This window comes from Varroa jacobsoni, unplaced genomic scaffold, assembly GCF_002532875.2.
Source record: "Varroa jacobsoni isolate VJ856 unplaced genomic scaffold, vjacob_1.0 scaffold_974, whole genome shotgun sequence".
Classification (NCBI taxonomy): Eukaryota; Metazoa; Arthropoda; class Arachnida; order Mesostigmata; family Varroidae; genus Varroa; species Varroa jacobsoni.
This window is the reverse complement of record NW_019213876.1, coordinates 196,902-213,735: the sequence shown is the minus strand read 5'-3', so window position 1 is coordinate 213,735 and position 16,834 is coordinate 196,902. Positions and strand designations below refer to the sequence as shown.

The 16,834-nt window shown below is 39.3% G+C and overlaps 1 protein-coding gene across 2 annotated transcripts; it reads left to right on the top strand.

Moving 5' to 3' along the window:
- Nucleotides 1–385: 385 nt before the first annotated feature.
- Nucleotides 386–14,380, top strand: LOC111265487 (CUE domain-containing protein 1). 2 transcript variants are annotated; one of them, XM_022842219.2, is made up of 8 exons: nucleotides 386–741; nucleotides 2,331–2,576; nucleotides 2,851–2,926; nucleotides 7,287–7,464; nucleotides 11,122–11,223; nucleotides 11,348–11,620; nucleotides 12,109–12,289; nucleotides 13,508–14,380. In XM_022842219.2, the coding sequence occupies exons 2-8, from the start codon at nucleotides 2,436–2,438 to the stop codon at nucleotides 13,541–13,543; spliced, it is 987 nt and encodes a 328-aa protein (XP_022697954.1). In that variant the 5' UTR covers nucleotides 386–741; nucleotides 2,331–2,435; the 3' UTR covers nucleotides 13,544–14,380. The 2 variants fall into 2 exon arrangements, with proteins under 2 accessions (XP_022697954.1, XP_022697953.1); XM_022842218.2 differs by having other exon boundaries at nucleotides 2,327–2,576.
- Nucleotides 14,381–16,834: the final 2,454 nt, after the last annotated feature.

Here is a 16,834-nt window from a genome sequence, read left to right as displayed (position 1 = left end):
TTGTAATGCCAGTGCTTTCATAATATTTAGTGCAAAAGTAAATCAATTTCTTTCATATCTTATTGTCAAGGCATTAAGCTATATATGTCACACATAAGTCAAGTACACGTTAAACACGGGAGCCCCGTATACAAAGACAATGCTTGCAGCGAGTCACCAAAATAATGTATTTTTGAGCGGAGGTGTTTTTTTAGCCGAACTCCATTTTACATAGCGTCTCCTGTTTACATAAACACCGAGAAATCCATTACTAATGTAAAATGTAAAGAGAAATATAGGCGAAGATACCATTTATGTCCAGATCAGACTATTACTGTTGCCACGGGAATAACCTGATGTTGTTCACTGCAGGCAGGTTCAAGTTGTCCTCACCGTGCTTGACCAGCACTCGTAATTGAGGCCGCCATCTTTCGCCGTACTAGCGGTTCTTCGGATCTATATCAATTAGCTTTTATGCGCACCCTGAGCGGAATATGTTCAGCATATATACGTAGTGTATCTGAGACCTGCGCGAATTCCATTAGTCGAAATGGTACCGACCTTTAACCGCGATTTGAAATTGACCGAAGAGCGGTTAGCCATGATCCAACCCAGACTACGATCGAATAAACCGTGACCCCATCGAAATCTGCCATACTGCCACCTGCAACAAATCGCAGTTCATCACCAGTACCACCATTACGATCCCCAGTAGAAAGAGCCGCAGCTCCTCCGGAGGGGAGGTCTCAGCTGATCTGACAGGTAGCTAGATAGCTGGCTAACTGGATAGCTTCAGAGAAAAACAATATTGACGCGCCGTTTTTGCAGTTATGTTTGAGTGTTTTATAAACCCTTGTAAAATAAGCGAAACTTAAATCCTGGAAATATTACATAAAATGCCATTACTTGGAAGTTTCGCAGATAGCTGCGCGCAACAGCGATGCATGCCGCACGTGACTAAGGATTCTAAATGCAGATGTTTACTTAATGTAACACAATAAGATATGTCAACAGTCACATGTATTTAACGTATATTTCAATGAGTTAAGAAAAAAAAACCCATTTTATATCTTCATCTTTTCATCATGGGCAAAATTAAAGGGTGCAAATCCTCTGGTGGGAGTGATAATTCTTTTGCTCAAAAATATGACGGTAGAAGTAACGTTGATTATCACCAGAGATACTTTTTATTTCGCGAAACTTCAAAAGTTAATATATTTTTTAAATAGGAAAATGAGGTCAAATCGAGCAAATGATTCACAAAGGTGAATAAACCTTTGAGATTCATTTGCTTTTTTGTTGGGGTAATTTATTTGCACTTGCGTAGTATAACGGTAAGTTAGTTATAACGGCAGGTACAAAAAATAACGCCATTTGGTAGGATCATCGACAAAAGTTATTCTAGGATGTATCTACGTAAATCCAATTAGTTAAAACAATACACTAGAAAATTACTGTGTGTTTAATTTGGCGTTTTCGAAAGAGCCTGAAACCCAGTCAGGTGTATACGTATGAACTTAATGCTTACCAAAAAAAAAAAACAAAAAATATACATCTTAATGATGTATACTTTTTGTCTGCATGTATAATAATAATGAAATAAAAAAATTGCGGCTAGTATGGAGAACAGTCAATGCAAGATTTCTTAGTAAAAGTACGAGGTAAGTTAATAACGGGTTTGTTCCTTACAGTTTATCAAAAAAGTTGCAGTTTAAAATTTCTGTGTTCATTTGTAACGATTTTAGTCATATTAAAGGTTGTAACACATCTGGAAAAATAATAACGCAAACTTTCAAAATGCTAATTGTGCTTATACGTGGAACTAATATTTGCCAAATATATTTTACCAAATCTTGTAAAAAAGACTAACTTATCAATGTCCGATCTTGTAAGACGTTTTTCCTATCACTGGTAGCTGATTCCATCATTTAAAGAATTTGGAAATCACTTGTCTTTTCGCGTTTCGTCTCATTTGTCCAGTTTTCATTAAGTGACTGTTTCCGCCTTTGTTATTTCACTTTCTCCATCATAGTTAGTGAGTTACAATGCATTTTCTTGTTGTTTTTAATCGCTAGATTTCTAGAGATCTTGTTAGATTTAATCGCTAACTTTCAATAAGACAATCTAATAATAAACTGTATTTGATTGTATAGCCGTGCATAGATATGAATATAAGGTGCTACGATTGTAGTAAATTATATTATAGCTCTGTGGTTCTGTGGATACATTAGTCAGAGTTATAACAAATCGGGGAGCTTTCACCAACGCTATATGAACTACATGCTTGCACTCTTGCAGGTTATGCTTATGCACTAAATAAAGTTTTTTTAACTTCATTATGTTTCAGTTAGTTGGAGGAAACTAATTAGAGGTGCCACAGAGGTATAGAGCCCAACGTAAACTGACGACGACGACAACAGCAGCAGCAGCGGCACAACAACAACAGGGACATCAATATGATGGAAGGTGGCGGGAGAGGAAGTGGTAGTGGAGTCCGTAGAACGAGTGATACTGGGGTCGGTGGAGGCGGGGTCAGTCCTCTTCGGGGACCGCCAGCTGCAGCCCCTGCAGACGCTACTCAGCTCGAATTTCACCAGGTTCGTTGATTGAACGATTAAACGGCAAAGCTTCATATTTTCATGCTACTACATTGTTCCATAGCTGCAATAAGCTGGATCTACATTAAATTGTTTTATTGCGTAATTGTTCCATCTACGTTAAATTGGACAATCTATATTCATGAATAAGTACCATAGAAAAGTTTGTAATTAAATTTTACTCGAGACGTTGTCTTTGTTTGTGAAGGGCAGTATTTATAAGTACATGAATTTACTACTAACAACAATAAAACTTCCTATGCTTTCTTTGAAGGCTATGAAGGACTTCCAGACGATGTTTCCAGTTATGGATCCCGATGTAATCGAGGCAGTCCTACGCGCGAATAATGGTAATTACAATTAGCGGTTACGCTCTCCTTGTATATATATGTATAGTTTTTAAAAAGTGGTTGAATCGTTTTTCTAAACATGGCGACGTAGCTTGGCTTTTTCCGTGGTCTTTGGTTATCATTTAAACTTGCGGGCGCAAAAAGTGAACGTAGCTATCATTAGATAAATGCCATTTGAGCAAACTCATTGTTCTTATGAGTTAAATAATAGTCTTTTTGAACAACACTTTTGGAAGCGGCATGGTTAGTATATCCAACTTGTTAAATAAGCAAAAGTTACTCATATTGTCAAGCTATGTTACATGAAATAAAGTAATAACTCTCTCAGATTGTTTTGAATGTTTTTTTTGTGACTGACGAAAACGCCATAACTTGTATAATCGAAAGGCTGCGAAGAAAACTGTTAGGCTGAATGGTTAAAGCAGGCTAACTGAATTCAATTATATGAATGATTTAAGTTTTAAAATATTAGTCAATTACCAATTTATGAATCTTTAGCTCTAAAAACATTGCGTGCTTTGTTGCCTTCGGTGGCATACATTTTTCAAACCTTTTCATCTCAAAAGTGTGCGTTCTGCTTTTACTCAGACATATAGGCATATGGTTACTGCGGGTTTAAAATATCCAAACGCAAGATCACTATTAACTAACAGGCAATCAAGTTGAAGGACTGGCGGGACTTTTTTGTATTTGGTTGTATAAGGTTAAAGCTCCATTCTGTATTTAAAAAAATGGCAATAATCTGCCAAATTAAGCTCCGCAGGAAGTTCTTCCTCGTTAAAGAAGTGAGACTTTTCAAATGGCGTTACCTCCCTAGAGCTTAATTGACGTGACAAAAATTAGCATGCAACATACGAATTAGTAGCCATTTATGTAGTCCTTAAAAAAGCTTTTCATTTAACAGACACAAACCATTTCCCACAATTCGGCGCCTCAAGTTCTGCTTGTGACTTCGAACCGTTGAGCATTTGGGCCTAAGTAAGAGCAGCTCATTGTGGCGTACTAAATGGTTATATTTGCGGCCTAGTTAGGGCCCAAAGGACTAGAAAACGCAACATGGCTAAACCTTCAAGCAGATTTTTTTCATTTCTATGAGATCAGAACGTTTATTGGATCACACATAATAGCTGATTAAGCGTTTTCTAGCACTTATTTGATTTATGATTTACACGAGCTCATTTAAAGTTAGACTATGTATATATATATATATATATATATACATATAGATTTTGTCAGCAATCCAGGGGGTTAGCTTATTTACAAGGGTAGAATGAAAAGTTTTTTCTCTTAACATAGTGTTACTTGTGGAACATTTTCTAGTGGTACAAGTGCATTGAACAACATTCGTGAGAATTTGAACTATGCTGAACGTTCAGTTATTGTTTAACAGTCGATGGTGTTCCATATAAATCGAATATCGAGTGGTTATTATATTTTAGCATTGCAAAGGCAATACGCTTGTACAAGTCAGAGCCAAGATGGATTCTTTTTAGAGAAACTCTGCGCCGTCGTCTGCCACTGTGAAATTTTGGGCACCGATCGACGGTGAACGTGTGAAATGGCTGCACTTCCGACGACATCGGAAAAGTTCCCCCCAAATAGTGCTAGACGACCGTAGTTATAGCCTGTGTGAGAGAACGTGTTTTTTTTATGTGTTGACTAAGAGTGGAGCATACAAAGTGGATAGTGTCACATTCGCTTATGTAGGACCAAGAGCTTATTCAACTCAAACCAAGACCCCCTGATGATGCAACATGAGCGAATAAATTAGTTACTGTAAAACGAAATCTGGATAAATCACTAGAGTCATTCACTCGGAACATTCGACACTACCAACTACGAGAAAGAGAGAGAGAGAGAGAGAGAGAGAGAGAGAGAAAGAGAGTCGGTTCCGAAAAAGGCAAAGGTTGTTCTCCATCGGTCGAGGAAGTGATGGTGATTTTTTTTTAGAATAATTGTTGTTGCGTTAGTTGCCAGCCCTGATAAGAAAAAACAACGCCGGCATACTACGTGTCATTTCTCGACAATCTGATGGTAGAAGCTGCTGAAATATGGTCGCATATAAGTATTGGAAGGTATTTGAGGCCATATCAGACACTTAATTATTGTCACCATGGGAACAATTCTTTGGTGTTATTCGATTGTTGCTGGGTCGTATAGCGTCCTCCAGCAAGCGAGTGAAACTGCTTTGGGTCTCATTTGGGTTAAAAGTCACAGGTGCCTAATCGGACGTAACACTGAATGCACGATTATAATTCAGATAATTGCTAGTCAATAAGTTCAAAAGTGCTTACCATGTAAACTTTATCTGATGAACAGGATCCTGATAAGGGAGAAGACGCAAATCGAGGATGTATTTTACCTTTGCACAATAAATAGTCACCCTAAGCATCTGAGATTTACATATTCATCACATAGCTAGATATAGTACTTGCTACTAGCATATGAATGTGATTATGGAAAATTGTGTCTCCTTTGATTTTGCTAAAATGCTAAGTGGCAAAGACAGAGTTTCTGAACTTTAACTTTTTAAGAATTCTGCTTTAAGTCCGAGCAGCAAAAGAAAGCAGTATCTTTTTTTTTTTTTTTTTTTTTTTTTGTAAATTTCAACTTCCTGAGAGGCTTTGTGACACAAAAGCGGTGTTAAACGTACTTGTGGTACTGTATGATTTTATGGCTTAAAGTGAAGTATGGCTAAGAGTGAGGCTTAAAGTTAGTGACGACTGCTTCTGTTGCATTTCGACGTTAATTTTGGAATTTCACACATGAGATTTGGGGCCAGCAGTAGATGTGCTAAAGTTGTCACAATGACCTTATTCAGGTTTAAGATGGGGTGCCTTAAAGACGAGTAAGATATTTGACATAATTCGCTACATTCCAAAATGCATTATGATAAAGGTATATGCTGTCTATGTTTATAGAAAATTTACTTATACCTAAAAATTAATAACATCGTCAGTATTTACCTCTTCTATCTCCATTTGCTTTGCTTTCACTGGGTAAGTGTAATTTCTGAATTAAATGGCAGTCAGATAGATACAAGGTTATGTCATTTTGCTACAGAATATGTTTGGTGTCCTTCAGAGTTTTACAAAGTGGCACGCATTTCGCCAGGTCTGAACAAGCTGCGTAAAATGTTCTCGAAGCGACCGTTGTGTTTGGATAATACCTAGATCGTTTTTCAATATAACGATGTAATATGGGGTGCAGTTAGCTGAATTGTGCCGTTACTTAACAGCTAAGTAAACGCACTCTATTCTAACAAAGGGCGGAAAAACATAGCTTCACAAAGGCTAAAAGTAACAGTGAATAACTTTAATATATCAAGTTATTTTTTTATATCTATGCTTATTCGTCTGAGCAAAGGATTCCTACATGTTTGGTCACACGACTTGCCCTTCCAGGCACAAAACGAAGTGAGTCTATGCTCTATTCCGAGGCCATTCTAAATATACGTTAGTTTAGTTGATAAACACGCTATTACTATGAGGAAACGGCTCCTGTCAAAATCGATTGAGATCATATATTTTTGCTCCTTTTTGTTCGTAATAGTATTGGAACTGGAAACTGATTTAGGTTCCAAGGTGCGTTTAGATCGTTATTTAATGTTTTATTTTCCACCTTAATTATGATAAAAGACATATAGGCCATAAGGGTGAAACAGGGACAAATGTGTCGCTCATTCGCGAATCCAGGCGAAAAATGAATCTTTTATTTTATAGCAAGCTACAATTTCGCATCGCTACTTACGGTAAAGCTCCACTGGGGTGTTTAGGTGGGGCTTGCTCATTTTTCAAGTGACATGTATGTTCACTTTGATTGTAAGAGTATGTAGAAGTTGGCCAGTCGGCAGTAGCGTACTTGTCGCGTCTGATCCAGTCAGCCGATTTAAGGCTAGCCCATTCCGACGTATTAGCACCAAACAAAGGTTGAAGTACGATGTCATCGCACTGCTGGCAAGACATCCAGGCTGGCATGGCAGCGAAGAACCCCTGCCCCACTCTAGGCCCCCTAAGTAGCGACTGCAATTGAGCTATTGGTACTATTACTACAGTTGATGCCGTAGGTTGTAACCAACTGAACGACTTCGCTCTACTGATAATGCATTATTCACTACATACACATTTGTAGAAGAGATGATAATGGTACTAGCGGTGATGGTGGTTACTGCGCCTTGGTTCACATATTGTGATGACAAATAAAGATCTTGCCGTACCTTCAGAAAATATATGTAAGTACGCACTCCACGCGTTATTACTAAAGAATTACAAGTGCGGGATAACACCGTTCGCTTGTCTAGCTTATATTCTGCATGTTTTGAAAACGTAACTAATTACGCCGAATCAATTTGTTCCTACAGGGACTGTCGACGCGACAATCGATCAGCTATTGGCGATGAGCACTGATGTTGAAAACGAACGACTGCGAAGTCAACTTGAAGCGCAGGAACCACCAGCTTCTGCGGTAGAAGGCCAAGCGAGTGCTGGCGATGGAAACGGTGGATCTTTGCATCAGTCCAGGCAGCAGTCACCTGTGAGGTAACAATACATAACGATGTATTTTTTGTCACAAGTAAATACTAATAAATGTACAACATGTCACATGTATATTGAACTGTCGAAAAAGTATTGGCCGTTTTTTTAGGTAGCTTCGGTTTTAACTTATCGAAACCATCTAGCAGACTAATTTTTCATAAGTAGCAACAGGTCAACGTTACCGTCATTTGTAAGCTGAGATTTCGCAGTAGGAGATGTACAAAAATTATTAGAACGCCTTGAAAGTGAGTGACATTTTTGCAAAAAATTGCTATATGTTCCGCTTTTATTAAGTCCTACCCGCCCCAACGATCGAGGACTTTGTGAAGCAGGTTCCTGATTATTATTATTGAAGGGTAATACGGTGAAACTATTAATAGGCTACAGCTTTGGTGCTGCTCCTTTTGAATTCAAATTTTGGAAAATGTAGACATCCTCGTGATGACGGAAGGTTGAGCACTTAACTCTTTTAGTTTAGCGCGTTTGTATTCTGTGCACTGTCCTGAAGTAAAGAACAACGGACAAGGCCGTTTTACTGGAAGCATTTCTATTTTGTGCAATTATAAGATTAGCGACCTCACGCCGCGCTTGATGTATTATAACGTGATTGTCTTACGTGGCCAACGACTGAATCTCGTAGCAACTTATTCAGCCTGCTAACTCAGGATGAACGTACGGACTGGGAGCGAAGACCTAACGTTCTGTTTTTCTTCTGCCCATTGTCGTCGATTCCGTGCCCCCTTGGACCAGCCGAACTCAGGCCGCACTACGGCCCTTCAAGACATGCTTGTAGACTTAATTGCTGGGTAGTATATCCCATCTCAGTACCACATTCTAGGACACCCACGAAGTTCGATTGTTAATATTCGCAACAAATGCAACCAACGATGAAGTTAAATTTCAGGGTGAAAATTATTCTTGGCTGGAGGGCGCAAGCAATCGTGCCCGTGCACCGATAGCGTTGGATCTCCAAAATTGTCCAAGCTGCACGTGAGCGGACTATCGGGCGCCAAGTTCAGTGCATGCAGATAAGCGCCTAGAACGCATTCACAAGGTTCTCCTTGTATTTGAAGTGATGAAAACCGGAATTTATGCGCAGTGTCCAGTTGAGATTTTCCAGTCTATAATACCGTCTGCCTGTAAACTATATGTGCCCTCAAATGGCCGAAACACAGCTCGTCTGTTATCCTTTAGCCTCTGTTTTTAACACGATCTGTCTCACAAAGGCAATAACACGCGAAAGTCAACCACACAAATGGCTAACGCATTACGGTAGCTCGGCAGTTTCTCGATTTGCCCTTATAAATCACCTCTCGGGGAATATGATACCATGCGCGATGCACTTTTACGCCGCCGCGTAGGACGAGGGATCCTCACCAAATATATGTTATTCTTCAACAGGATTTCACAATGTGGAAACTAATGCGAAATCTTGAGAGTCTACGCAAAAAGAAAGCCACTGGCCCATACGGGGTCTGCAACGAGGATCTTAAATGCGCGGTCGTTCTGGCACCTTGCAAAGCAATACTGTTTACGAAATGTTTACGTACACGTCATCCCAGCGAGCAAAATGGGTTCCGGAGAGAGGCCTCCACAGAAACTGTGTGCAGGGCCCTAGTGGCGACGTCAAGGGAGCACCGGTCACGCTATGGGATCCTTTATACGTGCTATTTGTCAACTTCAAGGTGGCCTTCGATTCGAGGGGTACGTGGGTATCCCTATGAATGTGCTTAACCTTCTCGGTACGATTTTATAGGAAAACAGTATAGCCATTAACGATGAAGTGGCTATTCATATAGACCTAGCTCGAAGGGACGACCTAAGTCCATTCTTTTTCTAAATTTTGCTAAAGGGCCATCCTGGTCAAACGAAACGACCGAGGAATGAAGTTATCTCACGACTCAATTTTTTAGTTTTAGGCGCAGCAAACTCTAGCTCGCTCTACTTGGCAGTTACAGATTTGTAACTTCCTTAAGCCTGACCCAAACGGGGGCGATGAAGTTTAAAGGGAGTACAGAACAGCAGCCACTGACAGTTTGCGCCTCACCAATCCGCCTCCTACTTATGTAAACCGGATTCCGTACTTACGGTTGATTCTTTACACGCCGAAGTTCCCTTCTTCAAAAGAGCACTGGAACTACTCAAAGTACTCGCCGAGTCGCTTGGGGGTCCCAGCAATGGAAGCCTTTAAAATGGACCTTACAAACTGAAAGCAATAATTCGCAGAGATTGATGGGAGATGACCTCTGGTACCATCTTTAGGAGATCTGGCAAATCTTTCAAATTAGCTTTACAAACTCAACAAGATCCATATAGTCCATACGATGTAGCGCTATAATGGTCCTCTATACGTTTCCTTTGGATTATTTCTTTAATATTCGAATGCCAAATGACCTGTACTTATTAAGTTTTTGACCACTATCAGCAGAAGTGGATACATAAAATTTAATTGATTGATATGGCTTATAAACTAACCAGCCAATACTCAACGTTTTTAAACTATTTGAAGAAAACTGGCTGCAGAAAAGTTCAATGTTTGGGTGCCATACGTATTGACCCAAAGGAACTTGCTTGATCATATTTTCAGGCGAGAAACTAAATTGAGCCGTTTCTAAGGCGGTTGATCATTGATGATCACATACGACAATTACGTGTAAATCAAACATGTCTACACTCCTGACAAGCCTAGACCGATGCCAAAAAATGTGATGCTATGTGTTTGATGGAATTACATCATGAGCTTTTACATCATGAGTTGCTGCCGCCGCGCAAAGTGATTGATTCGGACCTCTACGGTCCATAATAAAAACCGACCGGAACTAGTAAACAGAAAAGGTGTCTTTCATTATGACAATACCACGCCACATAAATCTTCAATTAGCGGCAAACATAAGCGGAGTTATCTCAGCGATGTTAACTTCGTTTTAACGGAAGGATACAGAAACCACTTGTATGTTCTACGGTAATGAGATTAGGATGTTGTCAAAAAAGTAGTAAGAGAAAGTTTTCAAGAACCAATATATACTGGACAGTAGATTGTTCATGTGATCCTTGTTTTGATATTCAAAGTACCTGACCATTATTAATTTGTATTTATAGCCCTTGCACGACTGTCTCTTCTTTTGCTTAAGAATTTCTAAATGGGGCAATTTTGTGTTTGTCGAAAACATGTTTAGTCGTAGGCGTAATCCGCAGCTGGGAAGTCTTACGTCACATTCCTATAGGGTGGACGTTTTGACCACATTGACAGCAAAATACGTGACGTTATAGAAACTCTATCATATTCACAATATCGTATAAATTCACTAATATTATTTAAAAATCTGCAATGTCGGCTGATATCAACTCACATCAGTAAGTTCAAATACTCACCAAATAATGCAAATACATGAATTATGTAAGCATGTGTGTAGCTTAAAATTTTGAAGTGGCCAGATTGGATTTTTTTGCCTCAAAGATATAAATCTGCCTGTTCAACAACTTAATCTCAGCCTCCTCGTGATAATCTTATGCAATTTTTAAACAATCTACCAAAGTCAATTGTAATGTGAAGTGAATTTCGACATTACGGATATTTTCTTACGAAATTTTGTGTAGATTAGACCATTGATTATGTTCATTTCGTACATTTAATGTTACAAACCGCTTGATGTGCGTTAGGTCTCCAGGTCTGAGCTCGCTAGACTTGGACTCGAGAAGAAGCAAACACGCGTTACGAGACCTTAAAAATTGGAACCCGCCATTACTTGGTCCTCTGCCAAAGTAAGTTTTTGCTTAAAGGCCGCTTATTGTTTAATTCGACATTTAGATTCGATGTGGCACGAATGTGCTTTGTTACATTGGTAACAATCCGAGGATAATCATCCAGCGCGTATGTTAATTCCAGATCGTTTTTGCGACTTGATGGCGCCGGGTCAGGAATTGCTAGCGGTGCAACAGCATCCGGTGGTAGCGGCGAGCCGAGTCCTGGAGGTCCGGCCGATCCGGAGCTGGCACAATTTCTTGAAGATGAACGCATGGCAATATTCCTGCAAAATGAAGAGTTTATGCGTGAATTACGGCGGAACAAAGATTTCATGAGTTCGCTAGACAGCGGTCAGGCTGGCGGACACAAAGGAGACGACTCGCAGGCTCACATGCACGACGACGCAGTTTTCAGGTTCGTACTGAATAAAACCTTTTCGATTTTGAAAGATGAGTCCGTTACGAATGTAAGACAGATCATGAGTGAAAATATGATAAACGGACTGGTTCATTAGATATGCATGCCATGAGATCGTAAAGAGCCAACCCTGTTTGGTCATATGTCGCTAATATGATACTGATGGTTGTCGATGGTTCTCCATATAGATGTACCGATGATAGTTTAAGCCAATTAATATCATACACTTTACTACATAAACTTCGATAATTCATAGTATGTATTTTAACAACTTTCGTAATTATCTGCAAGTGTATGCAGAACGTTTTCTTGGATATTCCACTGAACGGATCCCTAATAATCATGTGAGCCGTGTTAGGCGTTTAGCTGGAATGGCATTCCCAAGTTGTCCATTAAACTCCGAAACCTTCGACGATCCATTAGATTATGCATTATAACCATTTTTATGCCTTTGCTAAAATATTAGTATTGAACTGTCATTGCAGAGAAAAATTGAAGAGTATGGGAAAGGTGTCGAAACGTAAATTTGCCCAAATGGCTCGATTGTTCCAGCGGACAGGGGCAATGGCCACGGGGTCAAAGGGAGGAAGCAAATTCAAACACATTAATCCTTTACCCTCAAGAGACAAGCTGTTGCTTGGAGACGAACCAACTTCCGACGGAGAGGTAAATTTCATTCAGTTTTATTGGCCTAGCTCTAACTCTGTTCAACGATAGAACCGAGCTTTTGCTTGAAATCAGAAATTTTTCTAGTAGTAGTGGTAACTGATACTTTTTTAAGTTTTGCCGTGTGCAGTTCAGCTCCTGTCATCGACATTTGACCTAGCTACTGAACACAGAATAGAATTTCTATTTTGTTTTATGTAGGAAATGGTGCCTAATGATGGATGTACTAGATGCGAACATTCAGATCTGTTCATCTTCGCTATGACGTCGATAAATAAATATATATATATAGTGGAAAATAGTATTAGAAAGCATGCAGGAACCAAAAAGTCACACAAGAAGCAATCTGAAATAACCTATATGCTATCGCTTTTTGGTAATAAAACAATAGTTCAACGCTGAATAACATCGTTCAATTCGACATCAGGTATGGCAACTTTATGTCAAACATGCCCTGAGGACAGTCATCTTTCAGGCCTAGCTTTGGCCTACTAAGAAATCTGAGAAGGACGTCTTGAATACCGTTTTCACGTGTTATTCTGGTTATTATTTTATTTCTAGTGAGTTTTCAAAAGCTATGGCGAACTGATTCCAGTGGAGCCTGCATTACACATTAAATTGAATCGTCTTAAATGGTTAAACGTCTTTCAAATGGTAGCGGTCGTCAAATATTGTAGACGGCCCTTTCGTATATATTTTTAGCCATTAAAGACCATTAGAGCTCAAGCTTAAGCCAGCTGATGTAGTATATCATGTAGGATTCACTGGTGTTGCAGTACGCTAGAGGAAAAACATTCCACCACCGAACTTCGCAATTGCTGCGCGGTTGCCATCCGTTTAACTAAAACAATATGAATCGCAGGCTGTAGCTTTACTTATCTTGCAGTATATAATAAACGTCAAAGTAGGCAACTTGAAAACGAAAAGCTAAAAGGAGATTTCTAATCAATTAAGTACCGGTTCATGACGTGGTGAAAACCGCTTGAAGCTGAACTGTTGAAAATTTAAAAAAAAAAAAAGAATAATTACATGCTATATGTTCGTATGTGATCAACGACACGCTCTTAATTAGCTGTCATTTGTATTGGCTGGATGCACTGCGATTAAAAAAGTTATCAGCAAATTGCACAGTCCGTACATTTAATTTACATTAAAATTGTAAACATTCGAGAGCCTCTGGTGCCATGAACTTATTATTTCATTTTCGGAATTTTTCAGGAGCCGGAAACGCCAAAACTGAAAAACCCTCTGTAAACGAGCACTAGTGTCAACAGAGATAATTATACGGATCATCGCAATGCGTAATAAACACAACGTAATTACGTTTGGAAGTATCACTTCACGTGAGGGGTAACTGCTCCAGTGAGGACGAAAAATTGGATCTTCCATGAGGCGTCCAATTTGGCAGTGATGCGAGGTCAGAATTAGCAGTTCAAACGAATTGTTGCGTTGAGGTTGAATCTATACAGATCAACAACTAAATAAACGTGCATCATGGTGCCCATCAGCACCATAACACTAAGTTAGACGTGATGGTGTTATTTGCCGAATCCGTTGCATCTACTGCACACACACAAACACAAACACAAAGCCACGGGGTATTCGCTACTATTACGAAAATTGGTACGCTTATATTGTTGGGGATCTGCAGTTACTACTGAGAGACAGTACCGAGAGGCAAAGGTCCGGCGACAGGAACGTTTGCTTATAACAGTCATGCTGAACAATTTTGACGTGCCTAAGTAACTAAATGGTGACTGATTACTGACTTACATTTAGCTTACCTATTCTATATGTTTAAGGATTAAATGGCTGTTTTAAAGTGAGTTAAGTGGTTTTTAATAAATAACGGATTTTTCCTCATGAACCACGTGAACCCACGATGAGGGGAAAGTGCCATGCCAATTTATGGCGTGCGCTGATTATCTTCTTCTGCCTTCTAGTGCTCGGGCGAGAAGCACCAAAACGAATGGAAAGAAGAAAAGTATACAAGTGTAGTTTATATCTAAGTAGTCATTAGTAAAATTATCATTATTATTTACACATCATTATTATAAATATATGAATAAATTATTGCGCCGTGTCCCTTAAGTTGCTTGCTTACTCTACAACCATAACTCGTAGAATTTATTCAAAGTATACTGTAGGAACTATTGTCATCTTATCGAAAAGTCGAATGACAAAATACTCTATCGATCTGCTCATTTCGGATCGTATAATTAGAACGATGATGATCGTTCCGTTCCCCGTAGGCCAGACCCCTTTTGCGATCCCTTGCTGTTTGCTAATTTATCTTTTGAGTTCATCTTCAGGTTTTAATATACAGTATTAGGACAGTTATCGTCTCTCCGATTTTTTTTTTTGTTTGCTTATATATGTGCCTATCTCCAACGGCTGCGAGACCGCCCTATTGTAGACGCAACGTCTGCAGCTATCCAATTAAAAAAGCGGCTTGTCGCCTAAAAAATAACATAGTGGAACTATATTCTAAGTACTCGATACATTTGCTAAAAAAGTTATGATATCTTCGCTGAGATAATTTTGTTATTGCTTGTCGATATTTACATCAAAGCCGGTACGTAGATGTATCTTTTACATGTGTCTATAACTGCTTTTGGCTTCGATTACATTCGAAAACATTCCATCCTTCCGTCTAAGCGTCTGCTTAATACTGATAACGAGCGAGTCCCCGTCGTTACGTCGGAACTGACAGAATAACACACCGAGTAACTTGGTAACCTCAAATATTGGTTGTTAGTAGGCCGTCAATGGTTGGGTCAGAACTTATTTATATGCTCAGTGAGGCTTCCAGCTCTCCTTATCGTCGGCCCGTAAGAGCGGCTGAGCCGCGTGACTTACTAGAAGAAATGGATGTCTTATCATTCGATGTAGTAGCCAGTCACGCCGTTATCGCAGCCTTTGCAACATTCAAATAAACTTCTTTGATAGCAGGTACGTTTTTTTTCTGAAAGAAACAGGGCGGCTTGACATCTTCTTCAGTGTACACAACATGAAGTACGTAGGCATTGATTAAAGTCTGTTTTCATTATCTCGAATTAGGAACATTTCTAAATTAGCCAGCGGTCGTTTCTGCGATTGACTTCGTCGTACAGTTTCAATCTCTCATTGACAATAAAGATTAGGTCTTTTTGCCTACATTGTTTTGAAAGAGTTTCTGCCTGCTTCTAATGCCTGCTAATTTACTTGTTTTGCTTCCGTTGTTACATCATTGATATCAGGCGAGTGATTCAACGAAGTAAATTGTATATAGGTCCAAGCATTGATTCGCAGCTGATCATACGACATTCACGACAAGTCCGAACAGATCCGATTGTCACATCCTCGTAGACCCATAAATTACATAATGGGGTCGATTTTGAAATTGTTCTAAAGCTAATCCGTGAAATTTGGGTTTCGTAAGAAACGAGTAGGATGCCAAATGTCGCATGTCAGTAGCTTGAAGCCTAGTCTTTTCGTGAAATAATAGCTAAGACACCTTTTGATTCGGTGCATGGGTCTGAAGTGGCTTCGATTTACAATGGCAAATGTAGGATACGACAGACAAGGTCGGAATAAAGAACAATATTAGAGTGACGAAGGAGTATCGACATTTTTTTAATTAGATTCTTTAGAAGTCAGATACCTCAGGTAGTATGAATCGCGTGCTGGAAAAACAGCAATGATGACTATGTATAGTGTCAAAACACTACGCTTCGGATTCTGTGGAAAATACGTTGGTGTAATGACAAATAACTATACTGACGTCCTTTAGTTTCGCATGTTTTGGAGGATCTGTCGATTTATGCGTTTCTATCAGAGAACGCTGTAAATAGGATGCACGCAATGTTAACGTGCACCTAAGGATAAGTAGCCCATTCGATTCTGAAGAAGATAGCTAGTAGTTCGTAGTGTGTAATTTATGTATGCGTTATTATTAAAAACATTTTAACGTTCAATTGACTAGTTTACATTAGGTACTACCAATGGCTGTATCAGCATGTTCTGCAAACGTAAGTCACCGCGTCGAATCGCGGGAATTATCGACATTACGGCGATCAACTATTAGCGGTGAACGTTAGTGTTGAAAACGAGAGACTACAAAGTGCGCTTACAGCGCAGGAACCACTAGCCTTTACGATAGAAGGCCAAGCAAGTGCTGCAGGCGTTTTGAGTGAAAAGGGCGGATCCTTACACAAGTCTGAGCACCAGGCACCTGTGAGGTAATAAATAATACCTAGCGATGCCCTTTTTGCCACCAACAAAAACTAACAAATGTGCAACATGTAACGTAGATCTATTGAGCTGTTGAAAAAGCGTTAACTGCTTTTTTTTTTTACAGGTAGCTTCGGTTTCAAATTATCATGGCCTGTTTTTGATATATTATTTTTTTATAAACAAATTTAAGTTTAGACTGATGTTGATGAGTCGCTTCGGGTCGGCGTCACTGTCATTTGAAAGCTAAGGTTTGGCAGTTGTACTTGAAAGTAAAATAGAGCACAAATTCTTGCTCTATTTTATAATTTTACTACAAGAAATTTCTGCCCA